General features: G+C 47.5%; 1 protein-coding gene across 1 annotated transcript in view; it reads right to left on the reverse strand.

Annotated features, from left to right (window-relative positions):
• Positions 1-19,269, reverse strand: part of LOC115473214 — a 68,144-nt gene that overhangs the window by 25,764 nt on the left and 23,111 nt on the right. The window contains exons 3-4 of the mRNA XM_030207994.1: positions 4,797-4,870; positions 2,804-2,911 (exon numbers count right to left, since the gene is read on the reverse strand). Of these exons, the coding sequence (XP_030063854.1) occupies positions 2,804-2,911; positions 4,797-4,870 (182 nt within the window). The remainder of the gene's footprint in view (positions 1-2,803; positions 2,912-4,796; positions 4,871-19,269) is intronic.

Consider the following 19,269-nt stretch of genomic DNA (forward strand, 5'->3'; position numbering starts at 1 on the left):
ACGTCCCAATGGCTTGTTTTTGAGCATTTTTCCCCTTGTACTTTTTTTTGTTTTTGAAAATGGTCACAAAAGAAAAATGCACTGAGCTCAGAACGTCTACAAAACATCTAGAAAATGGCTATTTTCAAAACAGAGAGAGAGAGATTTTTCTGGTTCGAAAATTGCTAGGTTCGCCACTTGATTTTTGGACGTTTCCAGTAAAATATCCAAAATTGGATTTAGATGTCATATCGAAAATGCATGTGTGCTGCACTGTCAAAAACTGATTCACTGTTTCAAGTGTTGGTTGAGGGCAACACAACAATGTTCTCAGTAATGTTGGTTTTACTTTATTTGCACACTTCTTCTCCAGGTTGCACAATTATGTCCACATGACAAAGGCCGTGACCTAATGACTGAAATGACTGAATTGTTGCAGTGCTTGCGAACAAAATGTTTCCTATGTATCTTTTGTAAACAGTTATTGTATTCAACAACATTATGTACAATTTATGTAGCATGGTAGCTTTAGATGTGACTTATTTGGTAGTATAATTGTGTACTACTGTAATTTTAGTTGCTATGTTAGCGGGTAACAGTCAGCAACATACAGTGGGGGAAATAAGTATTTGATCCCTTGCTGATTTTGTAAGTTTGCCCACTGACAAAGACATGAGCAGCCCATAATTGAAGGGTAGGTTATTGGTAACAGTGAGAGATAGCACATCACAAATTAAATCCGGAAAATCACATTGTGGAAAGTATATGAATTTATTTGCATTCTGCAGAGGGAAATAAGTATTTGATCCCCCACCAACCAGTAAGAGATCTGGCCCCTACAGACCAGGTAGATGCTCCAAATCAACTCGTTACCTGCATGACAGACAGCTGTCGGCAATGGTCACCTGTATGAAAGACACCTGTCCACAGACTCAGTGAATCAGTCAGACTCTAACCTCTACAAAATGGCCAAGAGCAAGGAGCTGTCTAAGGATGTCAGGGACAAGATCATACACCTGCACAAGGCTGGAATGGGCTACAAAACCATCAGTAAGACGCTGGGCGAGAAGGAGACAACTGTTGGTGCCATAGTAAGAAAATGGAAGAAGTACAAAATGACTGTCAATCGACAAAGATCTGGGGCTCCACGCAAAATCTCACCTCGTGGGGTATCCTTGATCATGAGGAAGGTTAGAAATCAGCCTACAACTACAAGGGGGGAACTTGTCAATGATCTCAAGGCAGCTGGGACCACTGTCACCACGAAAACCATTGGTAACACATTACGACATAACGGATTGCAATCCTGCAGTGCCCGCAAGGTCCCCCTGCTCCGGAAGGCACATGTGACGGCCCGTCTGAAGTTTGCCAGTGAACACCTGGATGATGCCGAGAGTGATTGGGAGAAGGTGCTGTGGTCAGATGAGACAAAAATTGAGCTCTTTGGCATGAACTCAACTCGCCGTGTTTGGAGGAAGAGAAATGCTGCCTATGACCCAAAGAACACCGTCCCCACTGTCAAGCATGGAGGTGGAAATGTTATGTTTTGGGGGTGTTTCTCTGCTAAGGGCACAGGACTACTTCACCGCATCAATGGGAGAATGGATGGGGCCATGTACCGTACAATTCTGAGTGACAACCTCCTTCCCTCCGCCAGGGCCTTAAAAATGGGTCGTGGCTGGGTCTTCCAGCACGACAATGACCCAAAACATACAGCCAAGGCAACAAAGGAGTGGCTCAGGAAGAAGCACATTAGGGTCATGGAGTGGCCTAGCCAGTCACCAGACCTTAATCCCATTGAAAACTTATGGAGGGAGCTGAAGCTGCGAGTTGCCAAGCGACAGCCCAGAACTCTTAATGATTTAGAGATGATCTGCAAAGAGGAGTGGACCAAAATTCCTCCTGACATGTGTGCAAACCTCATCATCAACTACAGAAGACGTCTGACCGCTGTGCTTGCCAACAAGGGTTTTGCCACCAAGTATTAGGTCTTGTTTGCCAGAGGGATCAAATACTTATTTCCCTCTGCAGAATGCAAATAAATTCATATACTTTCCACAATGTGATTTTCCGGATTTAATTTGTGATGTGCTATCTCTCACTGTTACCAATAACCTACCCTTCAATTATGGGCTGCTCATGTCTTTGTCAGTGGGCAAACTTACAAAATCAGCAAGGGATCAAATACTTATTTCCCCCACTGTATGTAGCTGTCAGAAGTCACTAGTGAGCATGTGGTTTAGGAAGGAAGGGAATGCAAAGGTTCCATTGATCAGTTAAAGGAGTGCAGGAACCAAAATAGGTTAAGAATCCCTGATGTAAGCCAACAACGAAATTGTATGCAATTATTATCCCATTATTTTACTTTAATATTACATTGTAAATGTATACATTATCAAACTCTTAAAGAGCATCAAATTCTTGATCCATAATGCAATGATACAACCACAGGTTCTGGGTTTTGCTATATATCTTTTGATATGCAACGAATAGTAACACAGTTTTAGCAGTTCTTGCCAGTTTCACAACATGATAATTACAGAAATCCATCTAACTGTCCTTTAGAAATAATCACAAAAATTCATCAAGGCTCTAACAAACATTTTTATTCCAAAGTTTTCAAATTACTTTCAGTCTCCCCGACCTGCCAGCCTTTGAGGCTTAGAGAGATGCAACTTGGGATTTTAGATGTAATTAATTGCCTTTTTTCCAAATCCAAGTTCAAGGCAGGAACACAAGTTATTTCCCTGACTAATAGGGCTTATAATCAATCAAAGTTGTGTCTAAGGATGAAGTGACTTACCTAGTTCCTTTGTATACTTACAGAATAGAAGAAGAGGGACAGTTTTATCCAAGTATAATTTGATTGTAAGAGACACTAGGAGGTTATTTTTCCACTTATACAGGCTCATGGGGTCACTCAACCGCATTCCTAAGAATATGAAACAGTAAGTAGGAGGTGAAAACACTAGATGCACATTCATTGTAATGTCTCTGCTTTTGGTAAAGTATAAAGTTTGTGGTAAATTTTCAAAGTGTTAGTCAGTTACATGGGTAATTGTATTGTTAACTTCTCTGTCAGTCAGCCATATGTCAGTGAGCAGATTATCAGTGGACACCGTTCGCAAGAGATGGTGCAGAGATTTTGGGTTCTAACATGCAGTTCCAATAGAGAAGGTTCAGTTTTTGCTACAATCCCGTGTCCAGATCACACAGTTCTGTTTTCTCTTAAATTTGCTTAAGGACTAAGGGGTCCTTTTTACAAAGGCGCGCTGAAAAATGGCTCACGGTAGTGTAGGCATGGGTTTTGGGTATGCACCGATCCATTTTTTAGTGCACCTGTAAAAAAGGCCTTTTTTTTTTTTGCTGAAAATGGACATGTGGCAAAATGAAAATTGCCGCGCATCCATTTTGGGTCTGAGATATTGGAGTTTTGACTGCACCAATGGAGTCACGCTTTGCTCAAATGTCTCACGACTTTTTTAGCTTCAAATGGTTCATTATTGAACAAGTCTCCACATATATGGGGGGAGGGGATAGTTACAGCGCCTCACCTTGAGGGAACAATATTGTATTTTTGAACTTAACACTGCTGTTCCTTATGGTCTTAATGAGTCCATTGAATGGAGTACTATCATTTAACTATTTCATGAGCCATTATTTAGCTCATTTGAGTGACTTGTCTTTTTTTTTTCTGCCTGTCTCCTATTCTTTAGTTACTACTTGTTAATAAAGTTTATTGAAAGTAATAATTGTCAGGTGTTTCTGATGCTGGTTTCATTTTTCCAAGTTCCTGCCTATAAATAATGAAGCTCTGTTACCATTTGTAAGCCCTTACACTCTACTTTTCTGAAATTCTTCTGGCCTCGTGAACAGGGCCGGTCTTAGGCAGAGGCAACCAAGGCGACCGCATAGGGCCCCGCGCCTAAGGGGGCCCCGCACGGCGCACCTAAGGGGGCCCCGTGCAGCACCTCAACTCTGCCTCGCTCGTGCCTCCGCTCCGACCTCCGCCGCTGCTCGCCTTAGTCGCCTGAGATGATCCCCATTCCCGCGGATCGGCCACTCTGCTCCCGCCACCACCGGCGCGGCATCCACCCCCGGCTTGGGCCCGCTACTAATTGTAGTGGACTTGAACTGAATAATTTCTGGGGAGGGGAGGTTTCATGATAGCATTGTGCTTATTATTTCAATCAGGTTTTTTTGTACAAGTTTAGCTTCATTTGTCTTTATTTGAAATTTCGTAAATAAAAAAATGTTCTAAAAATGGAATAATCTTATCAATGGGGTGGAGCTAGGGTGGGGACAGGGCTAGGGTAGGAGGGGCTAGGATGGGGCCCCACCAAATTGGTTTGCATAGGGCCTCGCACATGCTAAGACCGGCCCTGCTCGTGAACATTTTAACAATCCCTGAAGCAGGAGAAGCTATATGTCCTCCTCCCTCCCCCCTCCAAATGGATTCTTGAGCTTAAATGTCATTCATGAATGTTTGTAATCCACCTTGAATGTGGTCTTCCTCATAAAAGTAGAGTAGAAATGTGCTGGTAAATAGGAAACAGTAGTTTATCCTGGGACAAGAGGACAGTCTATGAATCAAATAGAGGAAGCATTTTCCACTCTTACACAAACTATCCATATAGCAGTGATCTACATATGAGACTTTCTGTATAGCGACATTCTATGTGTATTCTGTGCTGCTGCTTTTACAGATACCAGCGCTGAATATACATGTATTATTTCAACGATGCACCTGAAACAAATGCTGACTGAGGGCTTTAAATACTGACCCGAATATATTTTCGTAGATGTTTAATTCCTACCTGAGAGTTTGATTATTCCATTCGTTTTTGAAATGTCAGTATATACACGCTCTCCGTATCTTCTAAAGCCATCACTACAAAAATGTGTAACAAATTATATACATAGTTTATTTGTTAGTATATGCTTAGATTAATGTCAAGCATAAGTATTATATATGTAGCACCCCTCTGGTAATTTACCCATAAAGGCGGCCAAGGGAGTGACTAAACCACAACAAATATAGGGGTCCTTTTATAAAGGCGCACTGAAAAATGGCTTGCAGTAGTGTAGGCATGAGTTTTTGGCGTGCGCCAATCCATTTTTTTAGCTCGTCTGTAAAAAAGGCCTCTTTTATTTTGCCGAAAATGTACGTGTGGCAAAATGAAAATTGCCGCATGTCTATTTTGGGTCTGAGACCTTACCGCCAGCCATAGACCTAGCCGTAAAGAATCTGGCTTGCATCCGTTACGCGCGCCAGAAAATAAAAATTATTTTTCAGATGTGCATAGCGAACGCGCGCCAAAATTCAAATTACTGCAAGGGCCACGTGGTAACCAGGCAGTAACCCCAATTTGGCGTGCGTTCGGCGAGCATAGGTGCCTATGCGGCTTGGTAAAAGGGGCCCATAATTTCTTAGACACTTTCACCTATTCCTCAGATTTATTATATCGGTGGGACAGACGTTGCTTTTTCCCTTTCACCAGACTATCTCCCACTTGTCCCAGATGCACTAACAATCTAATTGCTGTGTTTACAAAGGTGTGCTATAGGCGTGTTAGTGTCCTTAATGCGCGTTAAATGCTAACACGCCTATAGGAATGTATTGGTGCATTAGCGTTTAACCCGCCTTAATTTTAAAGGCATGTTAAAAATGTTAACGCACCTTAGTAAACATACCCCTAAAGGAGAACCGGGGCAAGAGTTCCCTTTGCAACTTCAATCAAAAGGTTTCAAACTATTGATTGCACAAGGCAGAATAGGTTATACAACTACAAAAAGTATACATCATGTGTTGTACACAAAGATATATCAACAGAAAGCAAGTAATTTTCTCCAATCCTGAGCTTTAACTCATAAAGGGGTTCATTTTCGAAACAGAAAAATGTCTTAACAGGCAGACATACGTATTTCTTGCAGAAAAAAACTTCTAAAGCGCATAATCAAACCAAAACAAAGTCCAAGTTCACCAGTTGCTGAAAGGAAAACTTTCCCAGAAGCGGTATTTTGTGGGTGTGACTTGGACGGAATATTTTTTGACAATAAGAGATAGCAAAATTACTTCCTAGGGTCGGAAAGAAAAACGTTCGGAATTAGACCTGCTTTAAAAGCGTCTAGGGTAAGGCTAAACCTGTCTTTAGACCCATGTGTGATATTGCCGAGTTGGAAAGTAGAGAGGTGGAAGTGGTCATTTGTGAGAAATAGTGGAAAGTTACTGAGTGCTTTGTTACCTTTGTGTCTTTGGCCCAGTCTGAACCTTTCAACCCTCACATTTCTTGCCTTGCCTCCTCTGTGTCTCAACTCCTCCACTCCTTTCCCACACATGCTAGCCCACCCAGCCACACCCATCCCTTCCTCTGTATCACGCTCTCTTCTCTCAACAAACCCTCACTGTCCCAAAACTCCCATTATACTCCCTCCCACCTGCTTGTCCCCAGTCTCTCAGGCCCAGATGCACTAAACAATCGTTAGAGCCCTTCCCTTACCGATTCCCTTAGCGAATTGGTAAGGAATGGGCATGCATCAAGGAATAGGAATGCAAATGAGCTGCTCGTTGTAGCTCACTTGCATTCTCTATTCTGTTGTTAAACACTCGGCCAATCGGCTGGTCGAGCATGCGCAGAGCAGCCAAGAGTTATGCTGGCTACTCTGCGCATGCCAAATACGCCTCCCTGTGCCGCCCATAGACGCCGCGCCGCTCACCCCCTCCGATGCGGCTCAGTGCAGTTGAGGACGCCCATCCAAAAAAACCCGTCTATTTTGGCTGTCATTCCCCCCCCCCCCCCCGAAGACGCCGCGCTGCTCACCCCCTCCGATGCGGTTCGATCCACAGGACAGTGCAGTTGAGGATGCCCATCGAAAAAAAACGTCCATTTTGGCCGCCTTTCCTCTCTGCAATAATAAAAAGACTCTGAGCCAATCACAGTGCGTTTAGCTCAGCTAAACGCGTTGTGATTGGCTCAGGGACTTCCAGGTCTCTCAGCTGAGTGAAGCACGGCCAAAAAAGACATTTTTATCATTGCAAGGGGGGGAGGGGAAAGGCGGCCAAAATGGACGTTTTTTTTCGATGGGCGTCCTCAATTGCACTGGATTGAGTCACATTGGAGGGGGTGAGCAGCGCGGCGTCTTCGGGGGAGGGGGGGGAGGGGGAATTACGGCCAAAATAGACATCTTTTTTGAAGCGGGGCATCCTTGATGAGCACTTGACTTTTTTCCCCCCGATTTTTGGTTTTTGTTACTTTTGTAGCAGTTTTTCAATCCCACGCAGCCCCTACGAGAGGTACAGACCTCTCGTTAGATTTTCCAGCGTTAAGGCAATCAGAAAAGGTTAGTGCATCTCATTGCAATAGGGTTTCTACCATAGGCGCCCCGTATAAGAGGCTTGGGGAGGCTAAGCCTCCCCAGCCCAATCTTGACCTTCCCCTGGCTGCTGCCCTCACAAATGCAGGGCTTGCACAGCAGCCAGGGAGCTCTCCCACCGTCCTTCCTTCCTGCTCTCCTCGACCAGCAGCCTTCCTTGCCCTCCCCCCCCCCCATGTATAACCGTTTTACTCTCCCTGGCAGCAACGTGAAGGAAAAGGCACTGTCTGCAGGATCGCCTCCGGCTTCAGCTTTCCTCTTCACTTCGCTCTTCACACAGTGTCCCGCCTTCGCGATGATGCATTTCCTGTTTCCGCGAAGGCGGGACATTGTGTGAAGAGCAAAGCGGAGGGAAAAGCTGAAGGTGATCCTGCAGACAGTGCCTTTTTCTTCATGTTGCTGCCAGGGAGAGTAAAACGGTTAAGGCGAGGGCAGGGAGAATCGCTGGGAGGGGAGAGGAACAGATCATCGCTGGACAAGACATGGAGAGAAGGGGAAGGCAGGGGGAGAGAACAGATCGCTGGAGGGGAGGGGAGAGGCGAATTTCTGGCCATGGGTGGATGGATGGAGGGGAGGGGAGAGATCGCTGGAGAGAAGGGGAAGAGAACAGATCCCTGGAGAGGAGGTGAGGGCAGGGGAGAAGAGAATTGCTGCACACAACATAAGAAACTGGGACCAAAGCTAACAGAAAAACTAAATACTCAGACAGCAAAGGTAGAAAACTTTTTTATTCAGAATGTATTAATTGAAATAGGTCAGCTTTTGGAAATGTGCATCTGTGATATTTTGCATGCATGTTTAAATTTTTCTAGTATTGCTGTATGCAGAGTCTGACTTCTTGAGGTAACTTTCCAGTTCAGTATTTTGCCTTCATATCTGTTGTGTCATGTGTTTTTCATGTGTGATCAAGGTGCAGTATTCTGTTAGCGTGTAGTATTTGCAGCCCTTTTTATTTTTTTCACTAGGTTGTATACTGGTGTTTTAGAGCCAGGTGTAATTATAGTGCTGCCTTTCCACGCATAAGGTTGTAGCTTGTCCTGTCCTTGTAATTGGTGCTGTTGTGGTTTGCTAAGGTTATGAGTGTGTTTTTGCATAAGTTTTTGCATAGTGTTTTGCAGTGGAGAGATTGTGTGTTGGCCTTACTGAGCTGGCACCAAAACATCTGAAAGGGTGTAGAGCCTAAATCATGACATACTTCCTCTTGAAGGATCTACATATGGTTGTTAATAAAAGGAGCTCATTGTGAACACTATCCACCCTAAAAGGGTGTTTTGTGGCTCTACATTAGAATTGTGATATTATGATCCTTTGTTTCATATTGTTCATGGTCTGCTTTTACCGTATGGGTGGTATATTGGTGTATTCTGTCCAGTGTAATATTTATGGTACAGTAAGGTTCTGAGTGTGTTTTTGCACAAAGTTGTGCATAGTGTTTTGCAGTTGAGCGATTGGTTAGCTTATGCTTTGAGCAACCACTTTATTCTTTGACATATGATACATATCTAATATTATTAACATTTGTATAGGGCTACCAGACGCACGCAGCGCTGAACACCTGACACAAAGAGACAGTCCCTGCTCAATAGAGCTTACAATCTAATATCTAAATTTATAAAAGATATTAATTGTGACTATTTTATTTTTACTTATTTTTTTTTCTGTGTGTTGTCAGACAATTATGGAGGTAAGCACCGCCCCTGGCCCCGCCCCTAACTCCACCCCCTTTAGCCTCCCCAAACAGTTGGGCCACCGACCGCCTATGGTTTCTACACAATTTGCTCATCTGCATTCCGTTTTTGACTGTTAGTGCATGCCAGGGTTTACTACTTGCTCGTTAAGTTTAGTGCATCTGGCCCTCATTGTTTCTTTGATTGTCCACTTCCAGTTTGTCACTGTGCTCTGTGCTGCGGCTGTGTGGGTGACCACTGTTTTCTGGTGGTGGTGGAAGTGTAATGAGAGAGAGAGAGAGAGAGATGGGGCAATACTGGATAAAGGCGAGGGGAGAGACAGAGGCTACGGGCTGTAGAGAGTGAGAGAAATTGGACATGACTGGATAGGTGGGGGCAAAGGAGTCAACTTTTCAAAATGATTGGGTGCTAAACCCAATAGAAATTACCCCTCCCTGGACACACAGGGTTTGCTCAATATTTGGGGTGCTCAAGCACCACAGAGCTGGAACAGATCACTGTGAAGTTGGTTATAGTGGAAGAGGAAGAATCTAGAAGAAGAAAAAAAAATTACACATACACAGGGGACCCTTGGAAAGAGAGTTAAAAGAAGACAGGAAAGCAGTAACCAGAGATTGGGACCAATAAAATTAGAAAAATTTAAATGGCTAGACATCAAAGGTAGAAAAAAGAATTTTATTTTTAATTTAGGATAAAGTTTATTACGGTAACCATGTTAGTCCACTTTAAAAGTTAATAAATATAAATAAAACAAAAAATAGGCACCTTTATATTGGACTATATACATTTTTTTTCTAATTTTTGGAGAACAAAACCTACTTCTTCAGGTCGGGACAGTATATTGCTGTAATAGTATGCTTGTCCTGACTTAAGGACAAGCATACTATTTCACCTCCAAAAACTAGACAAAAAATGTAATGTTAGTCCAATAAAAATGTATCACTTATTTTCTGTTTCTGTTTTATTTGCTAATTTTTAATGTAGCAATTGAATACAGTGGTGTAGGACGGGGGGGGGGGCGGTAGGGCGGTCCGCCCCGGGTGCATGCCGCTGGGGGATGTCGTCTCCGTTGGTTCCTTGCTGCCTCTGCCCCGGAACAGGTTACTTCCATATCATCAAGCTGATCAATCCATAGACTGGTGGGTTGTGTCCATCTACCAGCAGGTGGAGATAGAGAGCAATCCTTTTGCCTCCCTATATGTGGTCATGTGCTGCCGGAAACTCCCCAGTATGTTCTCTATCTCAGCAGGTGGTGGTCACACACAGCAGCAGCTCTGGCTAGGCCTCCAAGCCTAATTTTTAGGTTTTGTTGAGTGCCTGGGGTTGAGGGCTCTTCTTGAGCAAGTGCAAACCTGGTGGCGCCAGGTCCCTCCTTTTCTCCCCCCTCCCGCTGGCTCCGTTAAAAAAAAAAAAAAAAAAAATTTTGAACGTCCTTAAAGGCGTTTATTTCGACGTTTATTTAAACGTTTATTGCAGCTACTCACTGGGACACCAGGTCGTTACAGCTCGGAGCGGAAAGCAGGTAATTTTTACCTTTTTATAGCGGGCAGGGGGTTCCCCGATTGATCTCCATGTGGCATATGGCGTCGGAGGGCGAGGGCGCAAAGAGTCGCTCCCCGGATCGCTTAGGCGCTTCTAGAGGGGATGCGGGGGTCTTAAAGTCTGATTCGCCCTTGTTGGGTGACAGTTTCGTGACCGATGAGTGTCCCGGTCCTTCCTCCGGCGTGGCGGTTTTTCCCGCCATAAACGCCCATCCCCCGCTGCTCGCCTCCGCCATCTTGGCCGGCCACGCGGCTCGGACGGCTTCTTCGTGGGCCGCCCTTGAGGGAGACATTAATGCCATGGACGCCCTTAATTTGGGCGACGGCACCAAAGCGGCTAAAGTTAAGCGCCGTTTTTCCCGCGCGGCTCCTTCGCGGAGTGTCGCGCCGGACGCCATTTTGGATGAGCAGCATGTCTCTCCCCCGCTCTTGCGAGCGCCGGTTGAGGGTGCGTCTAGGGCTGTAGCCCAGTCTGCGGAAGTGCACAGTCTGGGGGGTTTCTCCCCCGAGTTTGTTTTGCTGCTGCATCAGGCCTTCCTTATGCAAAACGCTGCCCCTGCTCCCTCGTTTGGTAAAGAGGTTGAGGTCCCCGGAGGTAAACGCCCTCGGGTTGATTCCCAGGCCTTGGAGGACCTTGTCTCCTCCGATGTAGATGAGGGCAGCGTATCTGAGTTCTCCCAACGGTCCTTTGCGGATTCCTTGGAGGAGACGGATCCCCGCTCGGTTGGAGCGGATGACCCCTCTGCAGCGCGGCTTTTTAGCTCAGAGGATTTGCCCAACCTGTTAGTGCAGGCCATGGGCATTTTGAAGATTTCCTCTCCGGAGGACGTCTCTCCCTCGGCCCCTGTTGGCTCTGCCATTATGCTGGGGACGAAACGCCCGCCTAGAACCTTCCACGTGCATGATGCCATGCACACCTTAATTTCGGCTCAATGGGATGTCCCGGAAGCGAGCCTCAAAGTGGCTAGGGCTATGTCCCGCCTCTATCCTTTGCCTGAAAGTGAACGTGAGGCCTATCTGTGGCCTACCGTGGATTCTTTAATCACTGCGGTGACTAAGAAAACGGCTTTGCCGGTGGAAGGTGGCACGGCCCTAAAGGACGCCCAAGACAGAAGATTGGAGGCGGCCTTAAGGTCGTCCTTTGAGGCGACTGCTTTAAGTTTGCAGGCCTCGGTTTGCGGTTCCTATGTGGCCAGGGCGTGCCTGACTATGGTGCAGCGGGCTTCCCCCTCGGATCATTCCTTGAGGGCTGATTGGCCGGCCCTGGAATCGGGCTTAGCCTATTTGGCAGACTTGCTGTATGATGTCTTGAGAGCCTCAGCTAAAGGCATGGCTCAGACAGTCTCTGCGCGGCGGTGGCTTTGGCTGAAACATTGGTCTGCTGACCACGCCTCTAAATCCCGCCTGGCTAGATTGCCTTTTAAAGGCAAGCTGCTCTTTGGGGTCGAGCTGGACAAAATCGTGACCGATCTCGGCACGTCTAAGGGCAAGAAGTTACCAGAGGTCAGGGCTCGGGCTAGTACTCGTTCCGGTACCTCCAGAGGACGGTTTCAGGAAGCCCGTCGGTACCGCCCGGGCAGGTCGGGCTCCTCTGCCCCCTCTTCCTTCAAGAGGACTTTCTCCCCCAAGCAGCATTCCTTTCGCAGAGACCGCCGTCCCGGAGGTGCTCCCTCCGGTCCTCCCCCAGGGTCTCGTACCCAATGACGGGGCCTTGGTCCACGCCCCAGTGCAGATTGGAGGACGGCTGTCCTCGTTTCTGGGCGAGTGGACCACAATAACTTCAGAAGCTTGGGTGCTGGAAGTCATCAGAGACGGCTACAAGCTAGAGTTCTGCCGACCCTTAAGAGACGGGTTTGTACTCTCTCCCTGCAAGTCTCCGGTCAAAGCTGTGGCAGTGCAGCAGACCTTGGACAACCTGATCCGCCTGGGTGCGGTCGTTCCGGTGCCAGAAAATCAGCTTGGCAAGGGACGTTACTCCATTTACTTTGTGGTACCAAAGAAAGGAGGTTCTGTCCGGCCTATCCTCGACCTCAAAGGGGTCAATCGGGCCTTGAAAGTGCGGCACTTTCGCATGGAGACTCTCCGCTCTGTTATAGCGGCAGTGAAGGCAGGAGAGTTCTTGGCTTCCTTGGACATCAAGGAAGCGTACCTGCATATTCCCATCTGGCCTCCTCATCAACGCTTCCTGCGTTTTGCAGTCCTGGGACGACACTTCCAGTTCAGAGCCCTCCCTTTCGGGTTGGCTACTGCTCCGCGGACCTTTTCCAAAGTAATGGTGGTCATCACGGCCTTCCTGCGAAAGGAAGGAGTACAAGTCCATCCTTATCTGGACGACTGGTTGATCCGAGCCCCCTCTTATGCAGAGTGCGGCAAAGCTGTGAACCGGGTGGTTGCTCTTTTGAGCTCCCTGGGGTGGATCATCAACTGGGAGAAGAGCCAGCTGCGCCCGACTCAGTCCCTGGAGTATCTGGGAGTTCGATTCGACACCCAAGTGGGCAGAGTGTTCCTGCCAGACAATCGGATTGTCAAACTTCAGGCTCAGGTGGACCAGTTCCGAGTAGCCTCTCCTCTTCGGGCTTGGGACTATGTGCAGCTGTTGGGCTCTATGACGGCCACGATGGAAGTAGTGCCCTGGGCCAGGGCTCATATGAGACCACTACAACACTCTCTGTTGCAGCGCTGGACTCCGATGTCGGAGGATTATGCTGTGCGCCTTCCCTTGGACCCAGCAGTGCGCAAGGCGCTGAGCTGGTGGCTGCAGACCGACAAGTTGTCTGCAGGAATGCCTCTGGTGACCCCAGAGTGGATTGTCGTCACGACGGACGCCTCTTTGACGGGCTGGGGAGCCCACTGCTTGAGAAGGACAGCGCAGGGGCTCTGGTCTCCTGCAGAGGCAAAGTGGTCTATCAACCTCCTGGAACTCAGAGCCATTCGGTTGGCGCTTTTGGAGTTCATCCCGGTACTGGCGTTGAAGCCAGTACGGGTCCTGTCGGACAATGCCACTGTTGTGGCCTATGTCAACCGCCAGGGAGGTACCAAGAGCGCCCCTCTAGCCAAGGAGGCCATGAATCTATGCCAGTGGGCGGAAGCGAACCTGGAACAGCTGTCAGCGGCCCACATTGCCGGAGTCATGAATGTCAAGGCGGACTTTCTCAGTCGCCATACCTTGGAGCCCGAAGAGTGGCAGCTATCTGCTCAGGTGTTCTTGGACATCACGAAGCGCTGGGGCCAGCCGAGCCTAGATCTGATGGCGTCATCGGCCAATTGCCAAGTGCCGCGCTTTTTCAGCAGAGGACGGGACTCTCGATCCCTGGGAGTAGATGCTCTTCTCCAACAATGGCCGACACAAGAGCTTCTCTATGTGTTCCTGCCCTGGCCCATGTTGGGCAGGGTGCTAGACCGGGTGGCAAAGCATCCGGGCCGGATAATCCTGGTGGGTCCGGACTGGCCCAGACGTCCCTGGTATGCGGACTTGATCAGGCTCTCAGTCGACGATCCTCTGCGACTGCCTGTGGAGCACGGCCTGTTACATCAGGGTCCCGTGGTGATGGAGGATCCCTCCCCCTTTGGTCTTACGGCCTGGCTATTGAGCGGCAGCGTCTGAGAAAGAAGGGCTTCTCAGACAAGGTCATCGCCACTATGCTGAGAGCGAGGAAGCGCTCTACTTCTACTGCTTACGCCAGGGTTTGGCGTACCTTTGCAGCGTGGTGTGAAGCAGGCTCACTTTCTCCCTTCACTGCTCCAATTTCTTCAGTGTTGGCGTTCCTGCAAGAAGGTCTGGAGAAAGGCCTGTCGCTCAGTTCCCTTAAAGTCCAGGTAGCTGCTCTGACTTGCTTCAGGGGCCGCCTGAAGGGTGTTTCCCTGGCTTCACAGCCAGATGTGGTGCGCTTTCTTAAGGGAGTTAATCACCTGCGCCCTCCTCTGCACTCTGTGGTGCCTGCATGGAATCTCAATCTGGTGCTAAGAGCATTGCAGAAGCCGCCTTTTGAACCCTTGTCGAGGGCATCTCAGAAAGACCTGACGTGGAAAGCAGTCTTTTTGGTGGCTATCACTTCAGCCAGAAGAGTTTCCGAGCTCCTGGCGCTCTCATGTCGAGAGCCTTTTCTGCAGTTCACTGAGGCAGGAGTGACTATTCGCACAGTGCCTTCCTTCCTGCCCAAGATTGTTTCTCGCTTCCATGTGAATCAGCAGCTCTGTCTCCCTTCCTTTCGTAGGGAGGACTACCCAGAGGAATACTCTGCTCTCAGATGTCTGGATGTGAGACGAGTCATCATCAGATACTTGGAAGTGACCAATGATTTCTGGAAATCGGATCATCTGTTTGTCCTGTTTGCAGGTCCTCGTAGGGGTCTGCAGGCTGCTAAGCCTACAGTGGCAAGATGGGTCAAGGAAGCCATTGCAGCGGCTTATGTGGCCGCGGGGAAGGTGCCGCCTATCCAGCTGAAGGCTCACTCCACAAGAGCTCAGGCGGCCTCGATGGCAGAGGCCGGTTCCGTCTCCTTGGAAGAGATATGCAAGGCGGCAACTTGGGTTCGGCCCATACATTCTCCAAGCATTACCGCTTGACTGTGGCTGCTCGGGCGGAGGCCCGGTTTGGAGCTTCAGTGTTGCGGTCAGGGATTTCTATGTCCCGCCCTGGGTGAGTACTGCTTCGGTACATCCCACCAGTCTATGGATTGATCAGCTTGATGATATGGAAGGTAAAATTATGTATCATACCTGATAATTTTCTTTCCATTAATCATAGCTGATCAATCCATAGCCCCTCCCAGATATCTGTACTGTTTATATTCTGGTTGAATTTTAGGTTCAAGTTTAGTCTTCAGTTCCTTCAGGAGGACTTCGTGTTCAAGCTTTTTCACTTGGATTCTTCAAGAGTTGAGACGAGTTTGTGTTACAGTGAGCTGCTGCATTCCTCTCCCCTCCGTTTTACGGGGCTGGATTGAGACTTAAGTTCTGCCGGCACTCCCTCCCGCTTCGTGCGGCTGTAGGGCAGCTTTGTACCCCTCCCGCTTCAGCGGTGTTAGGGTCAGTCAGCTCCTCCCGCGGTTGCGGTTGCAGGATAAGCCAGATCCCCCCGCATCGGCGGGTGTGGTGTCCCTCCCCCGCTCCGCGGGGATGAGCTGGACGGATTCCCCTCCCCCACTTGTGTGGGGATGAGCTGGGTTAATTCCCCTCCCCCGTTTCGGCGGTGGTGAGCTGGGCAGAGTGTCCCTTTGTGGGTGTAATTCTCTAAGTGCTGAGTCCTGCGGATGGAGCTTTGATATCGACATACTGAGGAGTTTCCGGCAGCACATGACCACATATAGGGAGGCAAAAGGATTGCTCTCTATCTCCACCTGCTGGTAGATGGACACAACCCACCAGTCTATGGATTGATCAGCTATGATTAATGGAAAGAAAATTATCAGGTATGATACATAATTTTACCTTCCTGTTCTGGGGCAGAGAGAGCAAGGAACCAGTGGAGCCGACGCAGCTCCCAGCGACGTGGACTCGGGGGCGGATCGGCCCTCCTGCCCGCCCCTCGCTTCTAAACTAAGTAAGAATGCGCTCCAGGGGAGGGTGCGTGCCGGGGGGGGGGGTGCGCGCCAAGGGGAGGGGCGCCGTGCTGCACCCGGGGGGGGGGGGGGGTGCGCAGCGGAGACCCGCCCCAGGTGTCAGCTGCCCTCGCTACGGCACTGATTGAATACGTTAGGTTTTGAATTTTACATCTGCTCTCTTTATATTTTGCATGGTACAAAGGGATGTGTCACTATTTCTGTTTCTTTGGTTTTGCACTGTATGCAGAGTATGGCTTCTAGGGGGTGTAACTTAATTTTTGTCTATTTGTATTTTTAGTTTGTGGTTACTTATTCTATACTTCATGAGGGGCTACCTCTGGTCATGTGTGAAAAAGGCGGGGTATTCTGTTAGCATCAAGTGTCTGTTTTGTTTTCCAGTGTTCTTCTGCCTATTGCAATGCTCGGGGTGTTTTTTCAATAAATATTTATTTTGCCATTTGAACATCATATCGAAAATGTCCCTCCAAATCTTCCAGCAAAATATTATTCCCTTATTCAGAGAAACTTCTTCTTGTCTCGGAAGGAAATCTAAGAAAAGAGGAAGCTTTCTGGATAAGTGAATTACTTTGCTGGGACAAGTGGTAACTTAAAAGCGTGAGATTAAAAAGAATTTGTAGGTTTATTAGCTTGTTTAAATAGTCTAACATTATTTGTTCTTCATTTACATTTAATTGTTAAAGCCCTAAAGCAGTAAAAATAGGCATTAGATTAATTATCTGTTATAAAAATTCTTTTGCCTTAGTTTAGCCTTCTTTACCACCCACCCCAAGCACATCTCTTAATTTATAGTCATTTCTCCTAATTAAGAGGACAAGAGGAAAATTTGTCACTACAAGGTATTTTCATGAGCAACTGATTCACCCTAAGTACCAATGTATAGTTCAGTGAGAAGCAGACACAAAATAAGAGCAAAAAAGATACCAAATAATCTTAAGGCCTTTTATATTAGTTTAGTATTCCTGCTCCCTTAGCAAATTTAAATAACTAAACAACTCACCAATACTAAGATGCAGACAGCAGTCCAGCAACAAGAGGAATGCTCGGTGCTTTGTATAGAGCGCGCTTTGCAGAATAGTAGCTGAGTGTGGATCTCGCACCCAGGGCCGCTGAGAGACTGAGCTAGGCCCGGGGCAGGGCCGCTGCCGCCGCCACCCCCCAGATCGTTGCCGCCCACCTCAGATTGTCACCGCTGCCGCCCCCTCCCCCCAAGATCGCCGCTGCCGCAAGTGAGATAACTTGTGGCTGGCAGGGATCCCGAGACCCCGCCAGCGGAAGAATCCAGAGCTACTCTTCACTCCACACCTGCCCTGTCCCTGCGGCTGCTTTTTTCTCTCATCGCACATGCTCGGTTTGAAAACTGAGCATGCGCCTGAGAGGGAAAGCAGCCACTCAGAACGGCGGTAGAGGCAGAGCAATGAGCAGTGCTGGAGGGGGGCCCGGCGCTGGAGCTTTCTTTTTCCTGCTGCTGTTGGGACGTGATCACTCTGGGCCCGTCAGGCGCAGGAGAGAGAGAGAGCCTGGCCCCGGGCCCCCCTGGAGGCTGGGCCTGGGGAATTTTGCCCCCCCCCCCGCCCCCTCTCGGCGGCCTTTCTCACACCTAACTTTGGGGCCTTGTACTAATTATCAGACATTTCTGCTGGTAAAACACTACTTTACCCATGATAATGAGCTTTTCTACAATTGCCTGCTGTAAAAATAGGAACAGTATACACAAAGGGCCATTTTGCATATACTTTTACCCACTATTTCCTGGATTCTATATAGTGCCACTTACGTTGCATGTGCAAATACAGGTGTATTCTGTATTTGTGCACGCAGCGCATGGACAAAGTGAATGGGCCGTGTTGGCACTAGCGCATGGACAGCCGCTAGCACTGCTTAGTAAACCAGAGCATTAATTAGTTAGCAAGCCAATCAGCACTGATAATTGCCAATTAACAAGCACTTATCGACAGTAATTGGCTATAGTTAGCATTTCTGTGCACAACTGATTAAGCGTGTTCTGTAATGTGGGGCGCGTAAATTCTAAGGTACAAAGTTGAAAATGGGGTGTGGCCATGGGCGGGTCATGGTCATTTCTAAAATCTATGCACGTTGTTATAGAATACACCCAGTCCATGTGTAATTTAGGCATTGGGATTAACACCAAGTAAAACGTGGCATGAATGGCCACGACTAAATTTAGTTGCGTCGACAGGCACCAAGTGTATACTATAAACCATGCAGAAATTTAGGCTTATTCTATAAAGTATGCCTAAATTAAGGTGTACGTTATAGAATACGATTATTTTATTTATTTATTTGCTACTTTTATATCCCACATTTTCCCACCTATTTGTAGGCTCAATGTGGCTTACATAATACCGGAGAGGCGTTTGCAGACTCCGGTGTAATCAAATACAAAGTGATGTTGTGGTAAGATAAAGTTCATGTGGCACAGCCACACTAGGGAATCGTACAACGGAAGAGTTGTGTTATGCCCATTACGTACTTTAGTTTTGTTGTGTTGCAGAGATCAGGCATTTATGCCTTTTAAAACAGGTTAGTTTTTAGTTTTTTTCCGGAAGTTTAGGTGGTCATACGTAGTTTTCAAGGCTTTTGGTAATGCTTAGGATCTTTCATTTCGGTGCTGATTTTTTTAGGTGTGATATATAGAATCTAGCCCTATAGGGGAAGGATTATTTGTGCTAGCATTTGGAACTCTGCATTTACGGAGCTATTTTAGATAAAGGTTTGAGAAGTACAGGTCAGTGCATCTGTTTTCTCCTGTGTTTTAGAACAGAATCTGCCGAGGTAGAGCCTGCTGTAATATACAGGAAATGGATGTTTATGTGCCAGATGCATGCAGCATAAACATCCATTTAAAAAAATGTATACAATATAGATGTGTAGAAAACCAGCACATAACTGGTTACGCTTCTAAGCGTGCAAAGCTAACTGGGCATATTCTGGCACATAACCAGTTATGTTTGGAAAGATAACTGGTTATATTCTATCTTAGAAACATAGGGGCCCTTTTAGTAAGTAGCAGTAAAAAGTGGCCTGCGGAAGTTTGGACACGTGAAATTGGCGCGTGATGGGCCATGTTTTACCGCAGCTGGGAAAAGGGGCTTTTAAAATAAA

This window comes from Microcaecilia unicolor, chromosome 6, assembly GCF_901765095.1.
Source record: "Microcaecilia unicolor chromosome 6, aMicUni1.1, whole genome shotgun sequence".
NCBI lineage: Eukaryota > Metazoa > Chordata > Amphibia > Gymnophiona > Siphonopidae > Microcaecilia > Microcaecilia unicolor.